The following is a 23,181-nucleotide window of genomic DNA, read 5'->3' as shown; positions in this document are numbered from 1 at the left end:
GTCCAATCACAGTTCCGATACGCTCGAGTGCGGGATCCACCGGGTGCAGGAACGTAGATCAGGAAGAAGAGGAAAGAAAGAAAGAACATCGTCGTAAACTCCGAAAGGTGTTAAACAAACACCTTCTACCGGTACATTTCAAACCCCACAACACCCTGAGACCAAAACCGGTGCACCCCGAGGACAAGATCAGTCGTACGCTGCACAAACGGATTGAGAGCCACCACTTCAGGACAGGATTTCTTGGTCCACCTCCCTCTGATGGACAAGGGACATTCGTTTTGAAGACATACCGTATTCTGGCCAGAGAAGACAGATGGTTCGAGAGAGTCAAAGAAGCCGTCTTTGTCAAAACGGAAAAAACTTCTCTGACCAGAGGAGGGGCCTCAGACACGACCTTTCACAAACGTACAACACAATACCGGGATCAGTACCAAGATGGTACTTAGGACCTACTTTCCTTGTAAGGTACTTACAAGGTACTTAGGACCTACTTTCCGCAGATGGACTCTTCCACTTGCGTAACAAGCCACCATAATCTTGATCCGCCCAAAAACTTGATAGTTATATTAGGAAACTCCCCTCATCTCATTAGGACGAAGGTTGAAACGTCTTCAAGTGAAGAAACTCAAGTCCGGTTGCCGAGACAAGAAGATTTGGTCAAGAATAAGCAGCACAGATACAGCTGTTAGCATCCAATCAATCTTTTGCATTAAGTCAAAAGTAGGCTTGAGTTGGATCGGATTATTTCTCTCAGGTAAATCCATTTCAAACATCACCACCACCATCGTTTTGTATCGTCATGGTTGTTCAGCAATCCCTCCCGCCGGAGCTGAGGTCTCCAACCGCTGGGTTGCGGACCCGTACTGGGCCCTCAACCATTTTGTACCGCCAAGAAAGAAATCTGTCTCCCGGGTATTTCATTTTAAAAAATTGCCACTTCTGCCTGCGCCTCACTCCTGCACTTCGGTCAAAGGGTTTTTCGGCGAGTAAGTTGGCGATCCGACCTTCGCGTAAGTGGCCCGCAAATAAATGTCAATGGAGAGTTTATGTGTAAAAGGGAGACAGTGTCAACAACGAGATGCGGGAAAAGTCTCAGAGCGCCGGCCAGAGACTCTGCATTTAGAAGAAAATACAGATAGTTCGACTTCATCGACCCCCCGCATAGAGGTTGCACCGCACTGCAGAGTTAAGAGTGCATGCAAGTTTTGAGTTTGGTTTTAGACAATAACAAAACACGGTGACGGCGGACGAGCAGGGGGTCATAATGTACCGGCGGTGAAAAGCGGTAGGTGGACGTAGAATTCTTCTCACTGGTTACGCCCATGCCATGTTGTGTTGTTCTGGTTCTTGAGCATACCGCACAACACCCTCCCCACACCGCCTCCAGCGGTATGCTAGCTCCTAGCTCTCCGTAACATGTAGGAGTACGCAGGAAATGAAGGCAGAGGTCGGATATCCATTCATAAGGTGAAGCGTAAATGAGCCTCTAGATGTGCTAGAAGGTGTAGAAGACGCCACGTTTCGAGACGCCGAGGAAGTGACGGCAGGTAGAGCTGAAGATGGATAGCATCGGGAATGGGTCCATCGGAGGGACGGCACATGTTAGATTCTGGAGAGGGTTAGAAGGAGAAAGAGGATCGGCCACGCCCGAAAGAAAAGGTTGAACCGCTATCATTCCAAGTTTATCCTGAAGGCAGATGGTCTCGCATCTTGGATTTTGGTCGCGACTCCCGTCTTTCCTGTGCGCACCGACCAGGTATCCTTCACATGGGCGACGGAGAGAACGTCTTCATCTCGCAGCAGCCTCCCGTCATCGTCAGCGTGATGGGGAACGGACGGCGGCGCAGCATCTCCTGCCCGAGCTGCAACGGCCTGGCCGACGGGAACAAGCTGCTGGCCCCCGTGGCGCTGGCCTGCGGCTCGGACGGCAGCCTCTACGTGGGCGACTTCAACTACGTGAGGAGGATCTTCATCACGGGGAACGTAACCAGTGTCCTGGAGCTCAGGTGAGGCGTCCGCGAGTCCAGATGGCCCGGCCCGAGGGTCGTGAACCGCAGAGGTGGAGGTAGACAGCTAGGAAATGCCCTAAAGACCCAGGATTGATGGCCAGCCTCTCTCGCTCACCTGTATCAGCTGGACGTCGGCCTTATTAGTGGCCGGAGCGCAAGTAATCGCTCCATCACCGGAGACACCGGAGAAAAAGATTAATTTTCCTTTTAACGGATCCAAAAAAAAAAAAAAAAAAAATTTTCTTTCTGTCGTAGTTCATTCCCAGATTAATTCTGCCCACTAACAAATGATTTTATTATTATTTAAATATTTTTTATTTCTTCAATGACTAACCTCTCCTCTCCTGTGTTGTCTCTGGCTCTCCACTGACAGAAATAAAGACTTCAGGCATAGGTAAGACTCTGTGTTTTGCACGGGTGAGGCTCAACACAACGGTTCGGTCCGTGCGCTTTGTTTGGATGTTTTTCTTTTTGGAGAAAAAAACGCCTGAGCATGAATCCCACCCTCTTCTGCATCACCCTTTTTTTCCGACCCGCACTGCAAATGAAAGAAAGATATAGATGCCGCAGGAGTCAATACGATCGATCGAAGTACTTTAGTCGGCTATTGAAAAATTGATCCGGGTCAGACCCGAATGCGTGTGAAGTAGCATTCAGCTACATGTATATCCATCAATCCCAGAGTTAGCGTTCCGCTTTTATTACTGTTTATCCCGCATCTCGTAGGAGTCTGTGCTTTTAATTCGCTGCCGCGCGTTGAAAAACACACGCCTTCGTCGTAAGTCAGTAAACGGACGCCGAAAAAAATCCTGATCCGTCCGAGATGCTAGCGAAGATCCCTTTGTTTTCAGGCGGCGGCGGGGAAATGGGAGGCGGAGGATCTTCGCGTGCCGTCTTTCGATGCCGTGTCCCGGGGCGACGTGACGGGGGGGGGGGGGGGGGGGTTGCAGATTGATTTTTGCACGGCGGGGTCGCGGCCCGGGTCGGAGAACACGCAGTCAAGCCGAGGATGAAAAGCCGGGCCCGGCTGCTCACTGGCCCGTGTTTAAATAGCATCAACAACAAGAGATAGCTGTTGCTTTTTTCGGCGCGCCGCCACCCGGCTTCCACGTCACAAAAACCCCGCAGCGTTACACCGGAGCGCATATCCTTTCACACACACACACACGTAAGAAAAAAAAAAAAAAAAAGCAGGAATGTCAAAGCTCCGTCCCTTTGGACGACGCTCAAAAGGCATTTACATATAAAAAAGGAGATTTGCCCTGGAAAACACAGCATGTGTCTGTGTGTCGGAATGGGTGGCCGCCTCCTGTTCGTGCGCGAGCTACTGATAGGACGGGGAGGGGGGTTGATCACGCCGCATTGTTCATTGACCCCCCGCTAAGGATCCCCCCCCCGTCCACTCTGACCCCCCTCCCCTCGCCCATTTCTGCACCAGCATGCAGCAAAAATCCAATTATCTTCTACAAACTAGATGTTGTCAGTGAATATAGATGGCGCATGTGGCCGCAGCTCAAGGTCAGGCGCGTCGTAGTTCCCGGGCGCGGCGAAGGGGAAGCGGGGAACGGCGCTGTTCTACATGCAACCGGAAGCTGATAAGATATCACTTGTTAGCAAATCCAAAGCCGAACCCGACGCCATCGGTCCAACTCGCACCTGGAAACACGTTGATCGGGTTTGCGGCCGCTACGACGCGCTAACCCTTGTCATCGGTGATTGAGCGAAGGTCGAATGTCATTTGAAATCACGCGCGGGGCGCTGACGACGCCGCATACCCGCTCCCTTCTCCCTTTTCCAAAAATATTCGCTCCGCCGCCGTCACGCCGACATAAGCCTCCCCCCCCCCCCCCCCCCGTCGGGTCACGCGGCAGAATTTTGTCCCGCCGGTCGTCTCGCCGGCCGCCGCATCCCCGCGAAAAAATAAGAAGCGAGGATGAGGAGCGATAAGGAGCCAGGAACTGAGAAGCTGTTGAGATGTGAAGACTTCGGGAGGGAGGAGGAGCGACGCAGGATCAGCAAAGGCAGAGGACGGACGTGCTTTTCTGCATCCCGACTTCTGATTTAAAAAATTCCTCCGCTATTTGTTTTTATGTCTTCTGGACGATACAGAGAGTATGGGGTTAATGTAATGTAGTATTATAACGTATTTCACGTACATACCGCGATATCCTCCGAGAGCTCGGCCCCGTTTAATATCAGCTGAAATTGTTTTTTTCGATTGGCGCTCCGCACACTTCGCTGAGCAACCGCCATTTCAAATCACGCCCGCCCCGATTATCGTGGGATGGATTCCAATATCGTCCCGACGGCGTAGTAAAAACACCGTCGGGCAGTGAGGGAAGGTTAGTTTGATCGGAGGTGCAATGCAAACAGGACGTGGACCTCATGGAGCGTTAAAAGCTACAGGGAGATGAAGAAGGTGGAGGATTTTAAGTTCTTTGGGTGGATGGTCTAGACCAGGGGTCGGCAACCCGCGGCTCCGAATGGCTTGGGAAAATAAATTATAAGTATTTAATTGAAGTGTATTTTATTTGTGTTAGTTCCTTTTTTTTAATGCTAGTTCTAAATTGGAAAATTACGGTGATCCTGAAATATTAGAATAAAATTATATTTATTATTTTTCGACACTCAAAATAAACGTCGTATTTGATTGAAGTGTATTTTATATGTGTTAGTTCCTTTTTTTTAATGCTAGTTCTAAATTGGAAAATTACGGTGATCCTGAAATATTAGAATAAAATTATATTTATTATTTTTCGACACTCAAAATAAACGTCGTATTTGATTGAAGTGTATTTTATATGTGTTAGTTCCTTTTTTTTAATGCTAGTTCTAAATTGGAAAATTACGGTGATCCTGAAATATTAAAATAAAATTATATTTGTTATTTTTCGACGCTCAAAATAAACGTCACCCGCCAGCCGGTAAAATCCCGATTTGCAGATGCTGTGCGCAGAAGTTCAGGAGCAGAAGTCCCATAAACCAGGTAAAATAGATATTTATGAAGATATTTTGCAAATATTTATTTTTTATTCTTAAATGACACAGCGATTTCTTTTCACCCGATTTATTTTTAAAATTCAGTTCAAGGCTCCGCTTCACGCTCTGAAAGCCCAAAGCTCAAAATGTTCAAAATGTGTTCATTACATAAATAAAATTTAATTTCCTCTATAGCACTTCGTGAATTTCATAAGCTACACACTTGTTTGTGCAAAGTGTAAAGGTAACAAAAAGCAATATATACAGCGGTACCTTTATTTTAGACGTCATAAAGTAATTGCGGCTCCCAGTGTTTCTTTTCCGTGGAAACCGGGTCCAAATGGCCCGTTGGGTGTTAAAGGTTGCCGACTCCTGGTCCAGAGCAACGGAGAGGTACAAGTCCGAGAAGGTTGGTGGAGAAAGGTGTTGAGACACCTTGGTAAAGACAGGAGGCAGAGCTGAAGACGTGAAGGTTCTCTTTGGATGTGAAGCCATCAGAGGGACAGCACATGGTTTTGGACAAGGACAGAGAAGGGGTTTTGAAGGTCCGGGTAGAAGGTTGAAGCCGTCAAGCAGGAGGTCTGGAGGAAAGAGCAAAGAAGGGGTTCACGGTTGGACGGACGGAGGGCAGGAAGTTTGTAGGAGGCGGGTGATTCCCGACCGAAGGAGAAGGTAGAAGAAGACTGGGTTTGGGTTCCCCTGCGAGAGAACCACCAGAGGTTCAGCAGAACCCCAAATGTTTGCAGTGTGAGCTGCAGGAGGCGCCTTAGTTAGTCTACTTTTAAAGAAGTCTGGGACCTTTGGGCGCCTCGGAGATCCGTATCCCTTCGCCCGTCTCGCCACCGCCGCAGCTTCTGCCGACTCCTGACATCGCAGGGTTTCTCCCTCAGCTTGACTGCATTGTGGTGCGACTTCTGAGCTCCGCCGTTGTGTCGTTTTTTTTAATCTCATTCTGCTTTGCCGTGTTTAATCTCTGCTTTTTTTTTTCTTGTTGTTTCCTCGTCCTCGGTTTAAACTGGAATTGTCTGTCTAAGTGGCTTTTCAATCAATTTTAATCGTATTACATATTGTTCCTTTTCAAAACCGCCGCCGCCCTTCCAGCTTCATTGACTCGAGCTTCTTCTCTATCTCCGCCTCCTCTCCACAGCAACAGCCCCGCGCACAAGTACTACCTGGCCACCAGCCCGGTAAACGGCGCCGTGTACCTCTCGGACACCGGCAGCAGGAAGGTCTTCAGGGTGAAGTCCCTGAACGTGGTGAAGGACATGGCCAAGAACCTGGAGGTGGTGGCGGGCACCGGCGACCAGTGCCTGCCGTACGACGACGCCCGTTGCGGCGACGGCGGGAAGGCGGTGGAGGCCACGCTCACCAACCCCAGAGGTGACGAAGGCGCCGACCGTACCGTGAACTGTATCAACCCCCTTGTGCGCCTCCTTCAGAATCAGATGTTACTAGTGGACCGGATGGATGTGACAAAGCTACCCGACTACCGTTAGCATTAACGTCATCGCTAAAGCGCGCCGTTATTTACCAAGTGTACCTTCTCGCGTTCCCCGCTATATTTGGACCACGCGTGAGTCACCGATCGCGCGGATGTTCATCGTGATGTTGGTGACGCGGCGAAGTCCAGTTCCAAAAGAATCTGCTTGGTACTCCTGCGCGGGGGGACGCGCTGCGCCGGCCCGAAAAGCCACAAGCGTAAAGAAGAGGCGACGAGCCGTACGCTAGTATCCCCCTCGCGCGGGGATTCCCTTTGTCGCGCTAAGTCCCCCTCTTTCATTTCTTTCCCTTCAAATTGTCCTTCAGAGATGCCCTCCAATCTCATTAAATCCTCTCAGGGCAATAACTAATGGATGTTTCGTTCTTCTGTCTGCTGGTGGGGGGTTTGCTTTTTTTATCTCCAGGCATTACCGTGGATAAGCGCGGCATAATCTTCTTTGTGGACGGCACCATGATTCGCAGGATTGATCAGAACGGCATCATCTCCACCGTCCTGGGCTTCAACGACCTGACCTCCGCCCGGCCTCTCAGCTGTGACGCCGTGATGGACATCTCTCAGGTGGGACCTCCATCGGAGATACCGCCGCTCGGGCGTTAGCGTCATCGGCGGCGGCGGCTTTTCGTTGGCCTGACCAGCTATTTATGCAGATACGGAGGGAGAAAATATGATTTGAACCCAAGGGCGTCGCGCGCCCTGTCGGGATCCGAGCGTTCGGCGTTCCAGCCCGAGATGCGCGACGAATGCCTGAAGCCCATCGACGAATTACTTGTTGGGTCGAAAAGAAAACAAACGGGAGTCGAGAAGCGGGATTTAAAATACATAAACGCCTACGTGCGAATAAACCAACTTTTAACAAAACTATAAGAATTAAGAAAAAAACCAATAGCGTTTGATGTCGACCCAAAAAGTCAGAAATGATGAAAGTGGTAGAAAACTGGATTTAAATCATGAGAAACAAAGGAAAGTCAAACAGCGATTCCAAATCTGCAAACAGCACGGCAGCACCGTACTTGGTTTGGGTTTGGTTCCTCCGTGCACGAGGTCCACCGGAGACGTGCGCGCACCTGCGAACGAGAGGATGGAAAGTTTCTGTCCCCGTATGACGTGGATGAGAGGATGAATGATGCTTGTCTCTACAGGGAGCGTGAATGAATGAGTGAATGGTTTCATGTCTTTATATGACGTAAGCGAACGATAACTATATTACGTGTGTGTGTGTAAATGAGAGGGTGAATAGTTGTGTGTCTCTATATGATGTGAATAAATGGTTGTATGTCTCCAAATGGCGTGCAAATGAATGAGTGAACAACTTTGTAAGTCTTATTCACGTGTGTGAATGAATGAGTGAATTGTTTTTTGTCTCTATGTAATGTGAATGAACGATGAACGAATAAATGTTTGTATGTCAATATAATATGAATGAATGAATGGATGGTTTTATGTATCTATATGTGAGTGAATGAATGAATGCTCATACGTCTATATAATGTGTATGGGTGAATGAATGGATGTATTTCTACATAATGTGAATGAATGTTTGTAGGTCTATATAATGTGAATGGATGTATGAATTGTTGTCTGTTTATATAATGTGAATGAATGAATGAATGAATGGTTGTTTGTCTATATAATGTGAATGAATGAATGGTTGACTGTCTCTATATAGTTTGGATGAATGAATGCATGAATGAATGAATGGTTGTATGTCTGTATAATGTGAATGAATGAGTGAATGGTTGTATGTCTACATAATGTGAATGAATGGTTGTATGTTTGTAGGTCTATATAATGTGAGTGAATGAATGAATGAATGAATGGTTGTATGCCTACATAATGTGAATGAATAAATGTTTGTAGGGCTCAATAATGTGAATGAATGAATAAATGAATGAATGAATAAATGGTTGTATGTCTCTATTTAGTGTGAATGAATGAATGCATGAACGAATGAATGGTTGCATGAAAGTATGTATAATGTGAATGAATAAATGAATGTTTATAGGTCTACATAATATGAATGAATGAATGAATAGTTGTATGTATGTATAATGTGGATGAATGAGTGAATGGTTGTATGTCTACATAATGTGAATGAATAAATGAATGTTTGTAGGTCTATATAATGTGAATGAATGAATGAATGGTTGTATGTGTCTGTATAATGTGAATGAATAAATGGTTACGTCTCCAAATGAATGTGTGAATGACGTCAATGAACGGCAGAACGTAAACCAAACAAACATGATTGAACGACGTTATATGTCTATATCGTGTGTGTGAATGAATGAGTGAATGTTTGCACGTCGTTATATATTTGTACATTAATGAGGATTTACTGATCAGAGTCAGAATCAGAATATTTTATCAATCCCCCGGGGGAAAGTTGCTTTTTGTTAAAAGCAGCTCCTGCTTTACAATATAAAGTGAGGAAGAATCAAAATAGAACTCTCTATAAAAATAAAGAATAAAACAGTGAATCATAAAAATAGATTTAAAAAAAAAAACAGTAAAGATGGAAAGCGAGGAAAAAAAAAAAAAGTAACGAAACGCAACTGGATTCCGGGTTGCCGTTCCCATGACAAGGGCGACGATCTGCCGTCTGAACTTGTTTTTCACAGAAACGAACGCGAACGGCTTTTCCTCGGCGGAAGTTTCGGGGAACCCGACCTAAAATAGCTCCGGCGAACACGACGGCGTCCGGCGACCCTCCCTGTCCGGGCGGGAGCGCCGGGCCGCCGACCTATAGCTGCAGGGGGGGAGGAAGAGGACGACCTACAACCCCCCCCCCCCTCCAGCTCTCAATTCTCTCACACACGTTCACGGGTGCTCGCACACATATGTACAAGCTCGCCACATCACACACACACACACACACACACACACACACACCCGCTGGCAAGGACGCGGCCCTCGAGGGTCACGTCCGCGCCCTGGTTTTTTATTTTTATTTTCTCTGCGTTGACCAAGCGTGTGTTTTCCTAACTGCCGCTCGCTAATATTTATCACAGGGAGTAAGGCAAATAAAAGTAATTAAATAGCTTCTTTTATCTAGGATGTGAAAATATTTGTGTGTGTGTGTGTTGGTGTGTGTGTATATGTGTGTTTCTGTTAAGTTTCTCATCCGACAACAAAAGGATATTTCTGGGTTTTTATGATAAAACATGACTGATAAGAAAATGACTAACAAACAGGTCCTGAAGGGGTGTGTGTGCATGCATGTGTGTGTGTGTGTGTGTGTGTGTGTGCGTGTGATGATGATGTTTTCAGCAGAGAACATAGTTTCCAGCTGCCCGTTCCCATTCCTGCGGGGCGACTCCATCACCCTTATGACCCCTACTTACTGCCTCCGCCAGCACTCACACACACACACACACACACACACACAGGCAGGCACGCACGCGCATAAACAGCAGTACCTATAGATGCTCGACATCCTGCAGGCAGACGGATTGCAGCTCCACAACGATGACAAATCGCGCTAGCGCTGCCAGAGACGCTCAGACGGTAAAAAGCATCCATTAAAAATTCATCGGGGGCCCATAGCTTCCTACTTCAAACACTCCCCGGCCCCTCACTTAGCGCCGGAGCTCCTCTGGAGGAAGCTTATCACGGTCGTCATTACGTTCGGTGTATCTCACCTGCTTCGGCCCACGGAAGACAAAAAAAAAAAAAAAAAAATAGAAAGGCAATTTTCTCCCTGTCTTCTGATGAGGTCACCGATATCTCCCCGTGCCATCTGTGCACGGAGAGCGCGGCGGGGAGATTCTCTCGCTCGGACGTCCGGCAACCTTTCTTTCTATTTGCCTTTTTTATTTATTTACTTATTTTTGATAATCGCGCCAGCACTTTGACTTTTAGCGTTTTTCGCTACATGCTCGGTTGCAAGCATCGGACGTAAAAGAGAGGAGGAATTAAGATAAGCTATTATAAGATAAGATAAGTTATTATAAGATAAGATAAGATAAAATAAGATGAGATAAGATAGTACTTTATTGATCCCCATTGTGGAAATTTGTTGTCGCAGCAGCGCAATAATAACCGTATCAATAAATATGAATATAAACATAGAATAGAAGACAGATATGCATAGAAAAAATTGGTGACAACAACAACAGCAGGGATAAGAATAGATAACAGAGTGAAAAAAAAAAGGGAAATTGGATAAGCAGGATGAGAATGGAGTGTAACAAGGACAACAGGAACAAAAAAAATAGGAATGAAGACATGCCGTGTGAATAAGATAAGTTATACTTTATTGATCCCCATAGGGGAAATTGTTTTGTCAGAGCAGTGTAACAGTTACACTATCAATTAATATGGGTATAAATATAAATAGAGACAATTAAAAGGTATCAAAAGACCATGAACGAGAATAGACAACAGAATGGAGAAAAAAAAATTAGAGTTTTGTGTGGTGTGTTGTTAATTCATTTATTTTCTACAGCTCTTATCCCTGCGGGTCGAGGGAGGGGGCGGAGCCTATCGCTGCTGTCATCACCTAAGAGGCGGGGTTTGAATCTGGACTGGTCGGCTGATCATGTGACCAAATATAGAGGCGTAAAACCATTCGGACGTTTTATAGAGACTTAAAACCTGGTCATGTAGAGCGATACCGGCCAAACACTCTCTCATTCATTGGTCACGTAAAGATATTCAACCGTTTGCACGTGATAGAGACGTATTCACCCTCTCATCCACATGTCTGGGCAATTTTCGAAATCGTAACAGGGACCTCCCTGCTGTGAGCCAGAAGCGCCAACCACACGGGAATCGTGTGAAACCCAAAAAAAAAAAAAACAAAAAAAAACATATCCATCACAAAGCCGTATTCTAAGCGTGTCCCCGAACGCCTCATCAGGACTCCGACTTCAGACGGGCGTCACGCCGCCGTGAGCATTTGTGTGCCCGCTAACGAATACACAACGCGCCGTTTCGATGGCGCTTTCCAAAACGTCGACGATTTTTTTTTTTTTTTTTTTGGCGGCGGCGGGGGGGAGGATTCTCGTGGGTGGCGGACGCGTCAGGCTGACAGCTGTCCCGCCGAATTGGGTAGGAGGGGGTTGGGTCGGGGCGATCGGGTTACAGCATATGGGACGGCAGATTGAGAAATACCCCGTAATCAGTCAAAGTGGCGTGAAAACCTCCTTACAGGCCGCTCCCTCGTGCCGCCGCACACTCCGGCTCATGAAATATTTAACCGCCAGTGTTGACAAGAAATAGGTTTTAAGAAATTGAAAGCCCCCACCGCTCCCAGTACCCCCATCGTCATTTCAAAAAGTAAATGCATTTTCTGCTTCTAAAGATGACATGTATCCACCGCCGCTCCCCTGATTGTTGTATGCGACCGAAGATACGCCCCGTTATATGAACCTCTGGTTTTCGGGGGGGGTTAAGAGACACCGGTGTGTGATGTGATACTCAGATTTTTTTTTGGATTTTTTTTTTTTATTTTAAGTAGAGCACTCGTCCACCTGCGACTGGAAAAAAAGAAAAGACAAAAAAATGGGATTCGTGCAAAATGGGGCTATTGCTAAAAGGCGGGCAACATTCAAGCTAATCATCTCCCAAGAGCTACGTTTACGTACGGCGTGTACCGACTGCAGATACTGGAGCCGTGTCTCATGCTGTATTTTTAGCCTTGGACCTCGACTCAGACAGACTCTGTTGTCATTGAGTGTATTTGTATACAGCCGGTGTACACAGAGCGAAATATCGGCGAGGGTGGCTCGACATAAAGTTAAATATACAGTATATCGAACTTTTCAAACAATATTTCTGTGTAGCAGTGGAGTTTTATCAAGTACAATAGCGTAAGTGGCCTTTGAGGTTAGCAGAAGTGAAAGAGGTGGTTGTATAAATGGAAAGTAATTGAAACGGTATGTAAGAGTGCTGTTGGGTCGTGATGTTGATAATCTAGTATCCGCAGTGTGTTTCATTTAGAGAAGCAGCAGTGTGATGATGGGGAAGAAGCAGCCGAACCCTAGCGGTTCAGCAGAACCGCCATCGACAGGCTAGCAGGGGCGAAGGGTCCCCAGTGGGGATCGCATTAGGATCTGTTGGTGATGCCCCTTGTTTGGGACATGCATCCCTTGTGTGCGGTGTCTTGAATGGAGGTCTGACTGATTGTCATTCATTTGGGGACGACAGGATGTAAGAAATAGAAAAATCCTCACAACTACAAATGGAAACATTCATTCATTACTGTCTAAACCACTCATCCTGAACCAAGGGTCGTGGGGGGAGCCTACCGCAGCTGTCATCAGGTGAGAGGCGGGGTTCACCCTGGACCAGGTGGCCCTCGATTCCAGGCCCACGTGCAGAGACATACAAGTAGTTACACTCTCATTCAAACACTGTATAGAAACATACAAGCCTCCCCCCTTTCATTTAAACATCAAATAGAAACATACAAGTATTCACCCTCTCATTCAACAATATATATAGGCATACAAGTCTTCCCCCTTTCATTTAAACATCATATAGAGACATACAAGTATTCACCCTCTCATTCAACCATCATATCGAGACATACAGGTATCCACCCTCTCATTCTAGCATCATCTAGACTAGAGACATACAAGTATTCACCCTCTCATTCAACACTATATACAGGCATACAAGTCTCCCCTCTTTCATTTAAACGTCATATAGAGACATACAAGTATTCACTCGCTCATTCAACACTATATACAGGCATACAAGTCTTCCCCCTTTCATTTTAACATCATACAGAGACCTGCAGGTATTCACCCTCTCATTCAAGCATCATCTAGAGACATATAAGTATTCCCCCTCTAATTCAACACTATATACAGGCATACAAGTCTTCCCTCTTTCATTTAAACATCATATAAAGACATACAAGTATTAACACTCTCATTCAAACATCATATCGAGACATACTGGTATCCACCCTCTCATTCTAGCATCATCTAGACTAGAGACATACAAGTATTCACCCTCTCATTCAAACACTATAGATGCATACAAGTCTTCCCCCTTTCATTTAAATATCATGTAGAGACTGACATACAAGTATCCACCCTCTCATTCAAACATCATATCGAGACATACAGGTATTCACCCCTCTCATTTGGAGACTGGGAGGAACCCAAAGAACCCGGCGCAAACCTGCACAGACAAGGGGAGAACACAGGGACTGCACGGAAAGGCCCTCTGTCGAAAATTCAACTTGTGACCTTGCTGTGAGCCGGAAGCGCTAACCACTGCACCGCTGTGCTGCTCCAAACGGAAAACACCCCAAAACACGATGGAATTCAACATTTAGATTTTGCCAATCCGATACTTTTGAGAAGCAAGGCCCCCTTCAAGGCCAAAGAGCCTCTTCCCTTTCCGCTCACGTCGGCACTCAGAGGCTCCCGCCGAAAACGCGGCACTTAATATTATGTTTCTGAGACGCTCACCCCCGGGATCATTAGTCGGGGGGGGGGGGGTCGAGACTGGTGAATCGGATGAATCCAATCGTTTCAATTTGTAAAAAGCCCGATTCATTGTTAGCAGAACAATAAGTCATGATTGAGGAGGCCGGAGGCAGGCCGGGCTTTCATTCTGGTAAGTGCGCGCCGCTTTCTTCTCAAGGACTCACGCCGTCTCTTGTCATTAGAAAATTAATAACCCGAAGCGAGGAAAACAGTAATTCGCGGGAGGCGGGCGAGGCGGCCCTTAGGTGTCCGGCGCTGATCAATGGCACCGCGCCTTTTTCCCCTCTTATCTGATAATTTGAATTATCTCCCCGCTGCTCCGTCCTCCTCCCCCCCCGCCGCCGCTATCGATATTATCTTTAATCTTTAAAAACGCGCGTCTTTTTTTTTTTGTTTGTTTGTTTCCCCTCTTAACAATACGCCAGCTGCTCCTTCCCCTCCTTATCAGATGATGAGCCGCTTCAGAAGGTGTTTTTTTTTGGGTGTTGTCCCTTTGTCGAGGCCGATTTCAAAGATTCGTCCCTTGTTATCCTTCGGAGAAAGGAAAACTGTACGGATCAATAAAAGCCTTGTCTCTTTCCCCCGACCCCCACCCTCTTTCCGCCCCCAGGTCCGTCTCGAGTGGCCTACGGACCTGGCGGTGAGCCCGATGGATAACTCCCTTTTTGTCCTGGACAACAACGTGGTCCTGCAGATCTCGGAAAACCACCAGGTGCGCATCGTGGCCGGCAGGCCGATGCACTGCCAGGTTCCCGGGATCGACCACTTCCTCATGAGCAAGGTGGCCGTCCACGCCACGCTGGAGTCCGCCAACAGCCTGGCCGTGTCGCACAACGGCGTCCTGTACATCGCCGAGTCGGACGAGAAGAAAATCAACCGGGTGCGGCAGGTGTCCACCAGCGGGGAGATCTCCCTGGTGGCCGGGGCGCCGAGCGGCTGCGACTGCAAGAACGACGCAAACTGCGATTGCTACTCTGGAGACGAAGGCTACGCTAAGGATGCTAAGCTGAGCACGCCCTCCTCTTTGGCCGTGTGCCCGGACGGGGATCTCTACATCGCCGATCTGGGCAACATCCGCATCCGCTACGTGCGCAAGAACAAGCCCTACCTGAATCCCCTCAACATGTACGAAGTGTCCTCGCCGATTAACGACGAGCTCTACCTCTTCGACGCCAACGGCAGCCACATTTACACCCAAAGCCTGACGACGGGAGATCACCTCTACAATCTGACCTACACGGGAACGGGAGACCTGAGCAGCATTATCGATAAGAACAGGAACAGGGTGACCATCCGACGGGACACCACCGGTATGCCTCTGTGGCTGACGGTTCCCGACGGACAGACGTTTTGGTTCACCGTCGGCACCAACAACGCCCTCAAGAGCGTCGCCGCGCAGGGTCAGGAGCTGGCGGTCATGACCTACCACGGGAGCTCGGGTCTCCTCGCAACCAAGACCAACGAAAACGGATGGACCACGTTTTTCGAGTAAGTCATACCGCAGTTCGCCGATAAAGCCTCGCGCGCTTTGAACCCGTCAGGTTTTTTATATCTGTCGAAACCAGGCGCTCGCGCTGCCCGCATCGCCATTTGGCCGTCAACAGCCCCGCTAATGGATAGCGGCTGCTAATGCACCCTCGTGTCGGGAGTCAGAAGCAGAGATAAGTAGCACCTTATCGCACTCCGTTCCTCCTGCGCCATTAAGATACAACGCACTTGAAGGTCTTTCACCTTCTTCCTCTTCGACTTTCAGCCGCTCCCTCCAGGGGTCACCACAGCCAATCACCCGCTACCATCTGAGCCTATTCTCTTCCTCCTTCCTGTCTACTCTCGCTCCATCTATAACCTCCTCTCTGGTCTTCCTCTAGACCTCCGGGCAACTCCAACTTCAGCGTCCTTCTACCTAAATCTTCACTATCCCTCCTCTGGTTTTCACTTTCTAGAGTTTCTGAAGACAATTTGTTTGTTCCTCAGCGACCGAATCTTTGCGGCCGATCGGTATGCCCGCTCACGTGGACTCGCAGAAACTCCCGTGATTCCTTTTTACCTTCCGCCCCAGTTAAGTAGATTACAGATTACGGCTTCGCTCGAAGCGCAAATAAGGCAACGTGTTAAATCACGCAGATTACACGCATCTTTTTCGGGGCGTTAGGGGAACATGAAGCGATGTATTTGGGAAGGCGCCGCGTGCGAAGGCATGTTGAGCTGCATTTTGTAATAACAGTGCATTTTGTAATAAACGTCCAAAATGTAATAACTTTTTCATTTCATTTTGTAATAAAGCCGCATTTTGTAATAAACTGCCGCATTTTGTAATAAGTTATGACATTTTGAGAAGATTATTACAAAATGCACTTGCAACTTTTTTATTTTCTAGGAAATGTAATAGCATGGTGCATTATGTAATAACAATTCTAAAGCATAAGTTTGTTAATTGTATTTTATTTTTACTTTAAAGTATTTGTAAAAGCTAGGCCTATTATCAGTATCACTGTATTAGCCTAGTAGCAGTACTTAGCAATTACTATCAGTACACTATTCAAAGGTTGCATTAACAGAGAATGTTCTATAAATTCCATGTTATTACATTTAACATGTTTATTACAAAATGCGGCAGTTTATTACAAAATGCGACTTTATTTCAAAATGAAATGAAAGAGTTATTACATTTTGGACGTTCATTACAAAATGCACCGTTATTACAAAATGCGGCTCAACAAGGCAACCCTGCGCGGGAACGTTTTTCAACTCCCGGCAGATTTTTGAATTGCTCATTTGACTTCCTGTCGCATGATCCACCTCCTAATGCCCAGACTGTCCACGACGGTCACGACACAAGACCTGGGAGAAAACCGCCGTAATCCTATTTCGCCGTTATCGTATAAATAGGATTAGCGGATGATGTGTAAGTCATCTGCGCCCGTGCCTGCAGTGACAACCTTTAGACCCTCGCCTTTTGTTTACTTCCGTTGCATGAATTCGATGTCAATCGGTGGTCATAATATGGGCATGAATCGGGGAGCTGGAGAAAACGATAGTTCAAGTCCAAACCTTTCAAAACACAGACCGCTGGCTGCAGCAAATCGGCGCGGTAGCGTTTGATTTCTGACGCGCCGGGGGATGCTACGCTAACCGGTAGAGCACGATCAAGACGATTGGCTGACCGGACACCTGTTCCGCCTCGCCGGAGGTTTGTGAAACTCGGATACATAATCAGGCGTGTCTGTATAAAGCGGGCCGACATTCATCACCTGCGTCTGATTTGGTTACGACTGAGACCGTTACATTGAAAAATGTGGGGGGATTGCCAGGAAAATGGCACGCAGCCATGCGCGGGGATTTTCTCAAGGTAGGGTTAATTGCCCGGGGCTTCTGCAAATTTAGTGGGCGGTTGGAATTTAGAATTATTACTCTCCGATAAATGGCAGCTGTTACGAACAGGTTTGAGGTGCCCGTTTCATTAAACGGGAAAAAAAATAAACCGCTCGGTGAGCAAACGGTGGCAAATTAGCGTCCGCGTGTGTTTGATTTTTCTCGGTATCTTCGTGGCGGCAGGTGAAACTGTGGCGCGTTCGAGATGATCCTGCGTTTTTTTTTTTCACCCCATTTCATCTCTATTGAGGAACATCACACGGCTTCTGCACACATGTTGATTTTCAGTATTAGACAAACAAGAAAAGGGAATCATAGAAGAAACAACAGTGTTTGGAAAAGCCAAGGAAACACTTGGTAATAACTGTTATCAAGATTTTGGTACGCTAAACCTTGTGTTGATCGGTTGTTTCAGCGAAGCCACTTGTATGTATCTTTACTCATACAGTGACTTTGACATACGCTGATGGTTCAAGACCAAATTGAAATGATAATAATCATAATGATAATAATAATAACAGCAAATGCTGTTTCAACATTTAAATCATAATTTAATTTTATTTTTAATTTTATCTTCATTATCATCATTCTGCTAATCCTTTTCCATCAATAATATCATCCAAAAATAAATTATTCAATTTATATAATAATGATAATAATAAAAATAATATTTATAATAAGATATCTGTGCAGTTATCTAAAATCGGGCTATTGCATTAAAATTTATGTTGTGTTTATATAAATTTTTGCCATTTATATTTTATTTTATGTTTCTTGTAATTACACTACTAATTTCCACCCATTAATAGTATAACTGTCATCAATACTAATAATAATAACAACAGTAATAATAATAATGATAATCATTATTATCATTATTATTATTGTTGTTGTTGTTGTTGTTGTTATTATTATCATCCAAATCAATGATTTTGTTGTTTGACTGTGTGTCATTGATATTAATAATCATACATTTTAGGCATAATGGGTGTTTTTACCGTACAGCTCTAAATGTTCTTTGCAAAAAGTCGTAACATTTTCCAACAACTGAACTCATTATTCAAATCGAAACCAACTAAAGCCTGTTTGTTTTGCCTTGAATAATTTCCTCTGATGGACACGTCACCACCCCGGGCCTCCGCGATGTATAATTAAAAATCTCTTTTTTTGGTTTTGCTCTCTTTGCGTCCTTGACCCATGCTAGTATTTCCAACTCACATCCTTTGGCGCGTGGGATGCTAATTATTTTTGGAAGAACTTGGGAGGACAAAGCGTTGGAAACAGCGCCGTATTCTTCTCCTCTAATAATTTTTTTTTAATGTGTGTGTGTGTTTAAAATCCCTCGCCGATGCACTAATGTTTTCATTGTGATCATAAGCGCCTATGCTTAAGGGTTACTGTAAAATCTATTAGATGATGTAGCGCCCTAATTGTTCTCTAAGCATCCAATTAACAAACGCTCCAATTTGCCCACCGATGTGCCTGAGCCAGTGGGCCGGAGCCGTCGTCCCTGAATTGTCATTAAACGACGCGCTTAGCGAAGCTGAGGCGGTCACATGTTCGCCGGACGCCGGGGTTACCGTTACCGCCGGCGTTATCCGCCCTGACGTTTTCACGTGCGAGACTCCGGGTTGGGAGGGCGAGGGGGAGGGCAGGGGGGGTCAAGGCGCGCCGGAGGGAGGAGGATAAGTATTGTCCGGCCTATTATGCGGCCCCAGCGTGAAAGGTCACGGAGCTAGCGTGTGACACAGATGTGATGCAATCCGACTGGACTTGTGGCTATCCGAGGGGAAAACACCATCCCCCCCCGCCTGCCCGCCTTCCCCGGGCCTCGTCCCCGAATGTCCCCTTATGTCCAGAGAACGCAGGCTAATGGGCGGCGGAGTCAAATCAGGCCAGCGCCATTAGGGCCGGAGGGACGGCTTCGGCCGGAGCCACTGATTCGGACGGAGTAGGGAGGGAAGGGGGACGTCAGGCTCCATCTCGTGTACATTTCAAGTAAAGATGGCCCCCGTCCTTGTCAAACCAATGACAACAGTGCAAATGGAAGAGCTAGAGTTGTATGCCGAAACAGGAAAAGGAAGCTAAACATTGCCGAATGATAGCCACATTATCTGTGCCGCTAATGGAGCCGTTCGCCCTGCTAGGTGATCATCGGGCCACATGTAGAGACTGTCGTGGGAAGTTTTGGAGGCGTCTTTAAAAAAGTCGGTGATTAACACAGAACGGTCGGAATGGTCTTTTTGAGGCCGCAAAAAGCATACAAGTCATGCAGACCACAGAGTACAAAGAACGGGGCTGGGTTTTTCTGCACGGAGAGAGGAGGCACCATCTTGCAGGGCGCCGTCAGGAGATGCGTCTGGTTCCACGTAGGAGAGGAGGTGCCATCCCATCCACATCCCTTCAGTGAGGAGATGTGTCTTTTTGGTCTTACGTATGAGACACAGAAGGGCACCTTGTCTGGAGGACAGACACCTCCTTCAATTGTTGATGGTCTCCTTCCTTATGGAAACATGAGTTTAGATAATAAGTATAGTCTCTCACAGAACAGTGAAGTTACGTAAAATATTTCCACGAGAAGACATACAGCCGTTCACCCTCTCAGTCATACGTCGTGTAGAAACATACTGTGTTGACCTTCACTTGTTCATCAACACGGGGGCAGTTCAGGCTCTCCAATGAACCTGCATGTTTTGGTCATGGTTGAGGAACCCATGGAGTCTCCATGGAGAAACAGGGAGACTCCAAAGATAAAGGTATCGGTTCAGAATCGAACCAAAGGACGGACCTTCTCGCCGTGAGGCCCGGAATTACTGTACTATTTTGGCATTTCCTGTCGTGGAAGTCGAAATGCATTCTGCTCTCCGGCACGATCGAGATCAGATAACGTTTATCTCCGGGAGATGATTCCTCTCCCACTCTCTTTTCCATATTGGATATCTGAGAAGGCGGCGCGCAGGAAATATCCGTAAACCGTCTCCCGCCGTCTCATTTATTAGAGGGTTTATTGTGGCAGGCGGCGGGAGCGAGGAGGCCTTTTCAATCTGCGCTCGGCGTGCAGATAAAAGCCGTCGCTATGTTGCCGTTCGCTCGCGGGCCCTAGCATCACAACGACTTAAAGCGACGCTATCACGCTAACGCTAATCATCACACGCGGGTTCTGGCCGTGCTAAGGTGCCGTCTCTCGGGCTCGCGGTGCTAAACGGTGGCGGTTTGATCATGAACGTTATCGTAATTGAATAGTTGTGTCTATAATTTGCAGGGCGCCGTAATCCCGTCGCCGCTTTAACCCGCCCGTGCGCGCAGGTCGTATTTATAAATATCAAATCACATCACATCCGGCGTTGTCGGATGTAATTAAAACGGCGGCGGGCGGCGGTGTTGGTGCTGGAGGTGTTGGTGATGGTGGGGGAGGGGGTTCATTACATCCAGCCGCCATCCAAGATGAATTTCCTGCCCGCGTTGACACTCTCCCTCGGTTTATTACACCAACAGGGAAATATCCAGAAAAAATAAAATAAAATCTCAACTCCAATTACCGAGCGGAACCGTTAATCCTGGACGGGCGCTCCGGCTGGCATGTGAATCAAAGATGGCGGCGTCAGTCGTGTTTATGTGCGGGAGGCGAATACCATCCCCGGCCGTAACTCACCCGTGTTTACGATCCGAGCGCTCAGCGGGAGTTTTTGTCGCAACCCTTCACACACACGCACACACGCACACACACACACGGTGGCTCTCCTTTGGTTCACATCAGCTTGTTTCCTTTGCAGGTATGACAGTTACGGACGTCTGACTAACGTCACTTACCCCACGGGCCGGGTGAGCAGCTACCGCGCCGACACTGACAGCTCGGTTCGCGTCCGGACAGAAGGCTCCAACAAAGAGGACATCACCGTCACCACCAACCTGTCAGCCTCTGGCACCTTCTACACGCTCATGCAGGGTGAGTGGATCACAGACGAGCGGGTGGTTTTTTAAAGTTTTTTTTTTTTTCCGCGCAAATGTGTGTGTGTGTGTGTGTGTGTGTGTGTGTGTAGAGCCGAAAACCTTTTACTTTTCTTTGGTCACGACACTGACAGGGACAATAGACAAGACTGCAACCCCCACCTCCACCTCCACCTCCACCTCCACCTCCACCAGACTCCTGACTGTACCGGCTAACCAGCGGTCTCAAATCAAAAGCGGTTCAGCTCCGGTGACAACCTGAGCTGTGACATCTGTGGATTATTCAGAGCGTCCCGGTGAATTGTTTGTCCGCCGGAGTGCGCGAAAGCACTTCCTTTTCTTCCCCCCCCCCCCCCCCCCCCCCCCCACCAGCTTCACCGCTCCAGAGGCAGATATCTCCTAATCTAAGTAAATAGAAGCTGCGCTATCTGTTTGGGGTGCACTGAGGCACGTGGTATTTAGCCGCTTTAGCAGAGAAAAGCTCTCAGAACCCCGTCCTGAGAACGGTCCAGCTAACCTCCTCCAGGCGAACCTTGTAGTTTTGCATTCTTGAAGGAGTTGAGGGACCACGCAAGGGACCGGTGTGACCCAAGCATCTGCATGTGGGTGTTTTACTAGAGTCGTGGCGCGCCCTCGTCATCTGGTCAGTAAGTGTAAGGTGGTAATCTTAGCTGTTAGCATTAGCATTACATCAGTCTTTCCCTAGTCTTGGGTTTACGACGATATCAAACGTGTCTTTCGGTCTTTACGACAAAAAAACACAATCAACAACCAATAATGAATCCCGCTTTGGGAAATTATTCTCTGCAATTCACCCATCATGGATGAACCATCCGTTCCGTCAGCGCCAGGGGAACAGTTTGGGGTTCAGTGTCTTGCCGGACAACACTTGGACACACTAGGAGGAGCCGGGAGTCAAACCAGGAACGTTCAGTCCCAAAGACAATTGGTCTACCTCCGGCGCCACGCCGCCCCCTTTACGCCACAGACCGCGGCGTCGGCGGCAGAGACGGTGTTCATGAACGGGAACGCCGAATGATGTCCCGATCGGTGCGTAGCGTCCAGAAAGAGGAGCCGTGGGCAGAACGGCCAGGCTTGGACTGCGTCGAAGCGATGCAGTGAAGTAGCGGAGGCTCTGCAGATACTCTGAAAAACACTGCATGGTGTCTCAGACTGGACTGGAACTCTATAAACTCATCTTTAGTCAGTTTATATCCAAATCTTTCTATTCTTTGGATGTATGGGTGACTCTAAGCGGCGCAAAACAAGGAAGAAGAAGAGGACAACATGGAGAGCCGAGCACATTGTGGGAATAATAACTACAGAAGTGTTCTCTCCCAGCACCAGCCCTTAGCTAACTTCGGACTTATTTTGGACAAAAATGTTCCTTTACGATCCTCGGAAACTCCTACATAGCATAGCTAGCCAGAAGAGCTGGAAGCAACCTCCGTCGCTTCAGTTCTTGCTGCTTCTGCACATTTTGTTGCAAGATAGTTTTTAAAGGTGACGCTTCGCAGTCCGCAAGAAGTATCTGATCATGGGCCTGGCTTGTGAGTTCCACCAATCACGTAAGTCGCATGAGTTCCTATGGAACTGTAAAAAGATCCTGCCGCAGAGTAGAAGCTAAGATGGTTCCTGAGGTCCGTGGAGAAAAAGTCGGCTTTTCAGAACAATAAAAAGTTCCAGCGTCCCAAATTTGCCTTTGTTATCTAGTTTGCTAATTCATTGTTTCATGAAAGAAAGTGGCAGCGGCCCGGACACAAGAACTGGGTCAAAGATACCCGTCTTAAATTTGTTCGGGTCTGCTTTCGTTGCCTGTCGATGGCGGGGTCCCTCTCGGACGCGCTTTCTTTACCTTCTCCATTTCAAATGCAGTGCGTCAAGTGGAGCTGCTGGAGTTAAGTGACGGGTCTAATGAGATAATGAA

General features: G+C 47.3%; 1 protein-coding gene across 1 annotated transcript in view; it reads left to right on the top strand.

Moving 5' to 3' along the window:
- The window catches only part of tenm4 (teneurin transmembrane protein 4), a 191,243-nt gene that overhangs the window by 146,937 nt on the left and 21,125 nt on the right, over positions 1-23,181 (top strand). The window contains exons 22-27 of the mRNA XM_086164949.1: positions 1,760-2,009; positions 2,386-2,406; positions 6,139-6,371; positions 6,896-7,050; positions 14,545-15,422; positions 21,080-21,252. Coding sequence (XP_086021075.1) covers positions 1,760-2,009; positions 2,386-2,406; positions 6,139-6,371; positions 6,896-7,050; positions 14,545-15,422; positions 21,080-21,252 — 1,710 coding nt within the window. The remainder of the gene's footprint in view (positions 1-1,759; positions 2,010-2,385; positions 2,407-6,138; positions 6,372-6,895; positions 7,051-14,544; positions 15,423-21,079; positions 21,253-23,181) is intronic.

The sequence above is a fragment of the Fistularia commersonii genome, chromosome 18, assembly GCF_037954325.1.
Source record: "Fistularia commersonii isolate RoL2024-O1a breed Wild chromosome 18, RoL_Fcom_v1.0, whole genome shotgun sequence".
NCBI classification, from domain to species: Eukaryota; Metazoa; Chordata; class Actinopteri; order Syngnathiformes; family Fistulariidae; genus Fistularia; species Fistularia commersonii.
Note: the sequence above shows the minus strand (reverse complement) of the source record. Positions and strands in the feature narration are given on the sequence as shown.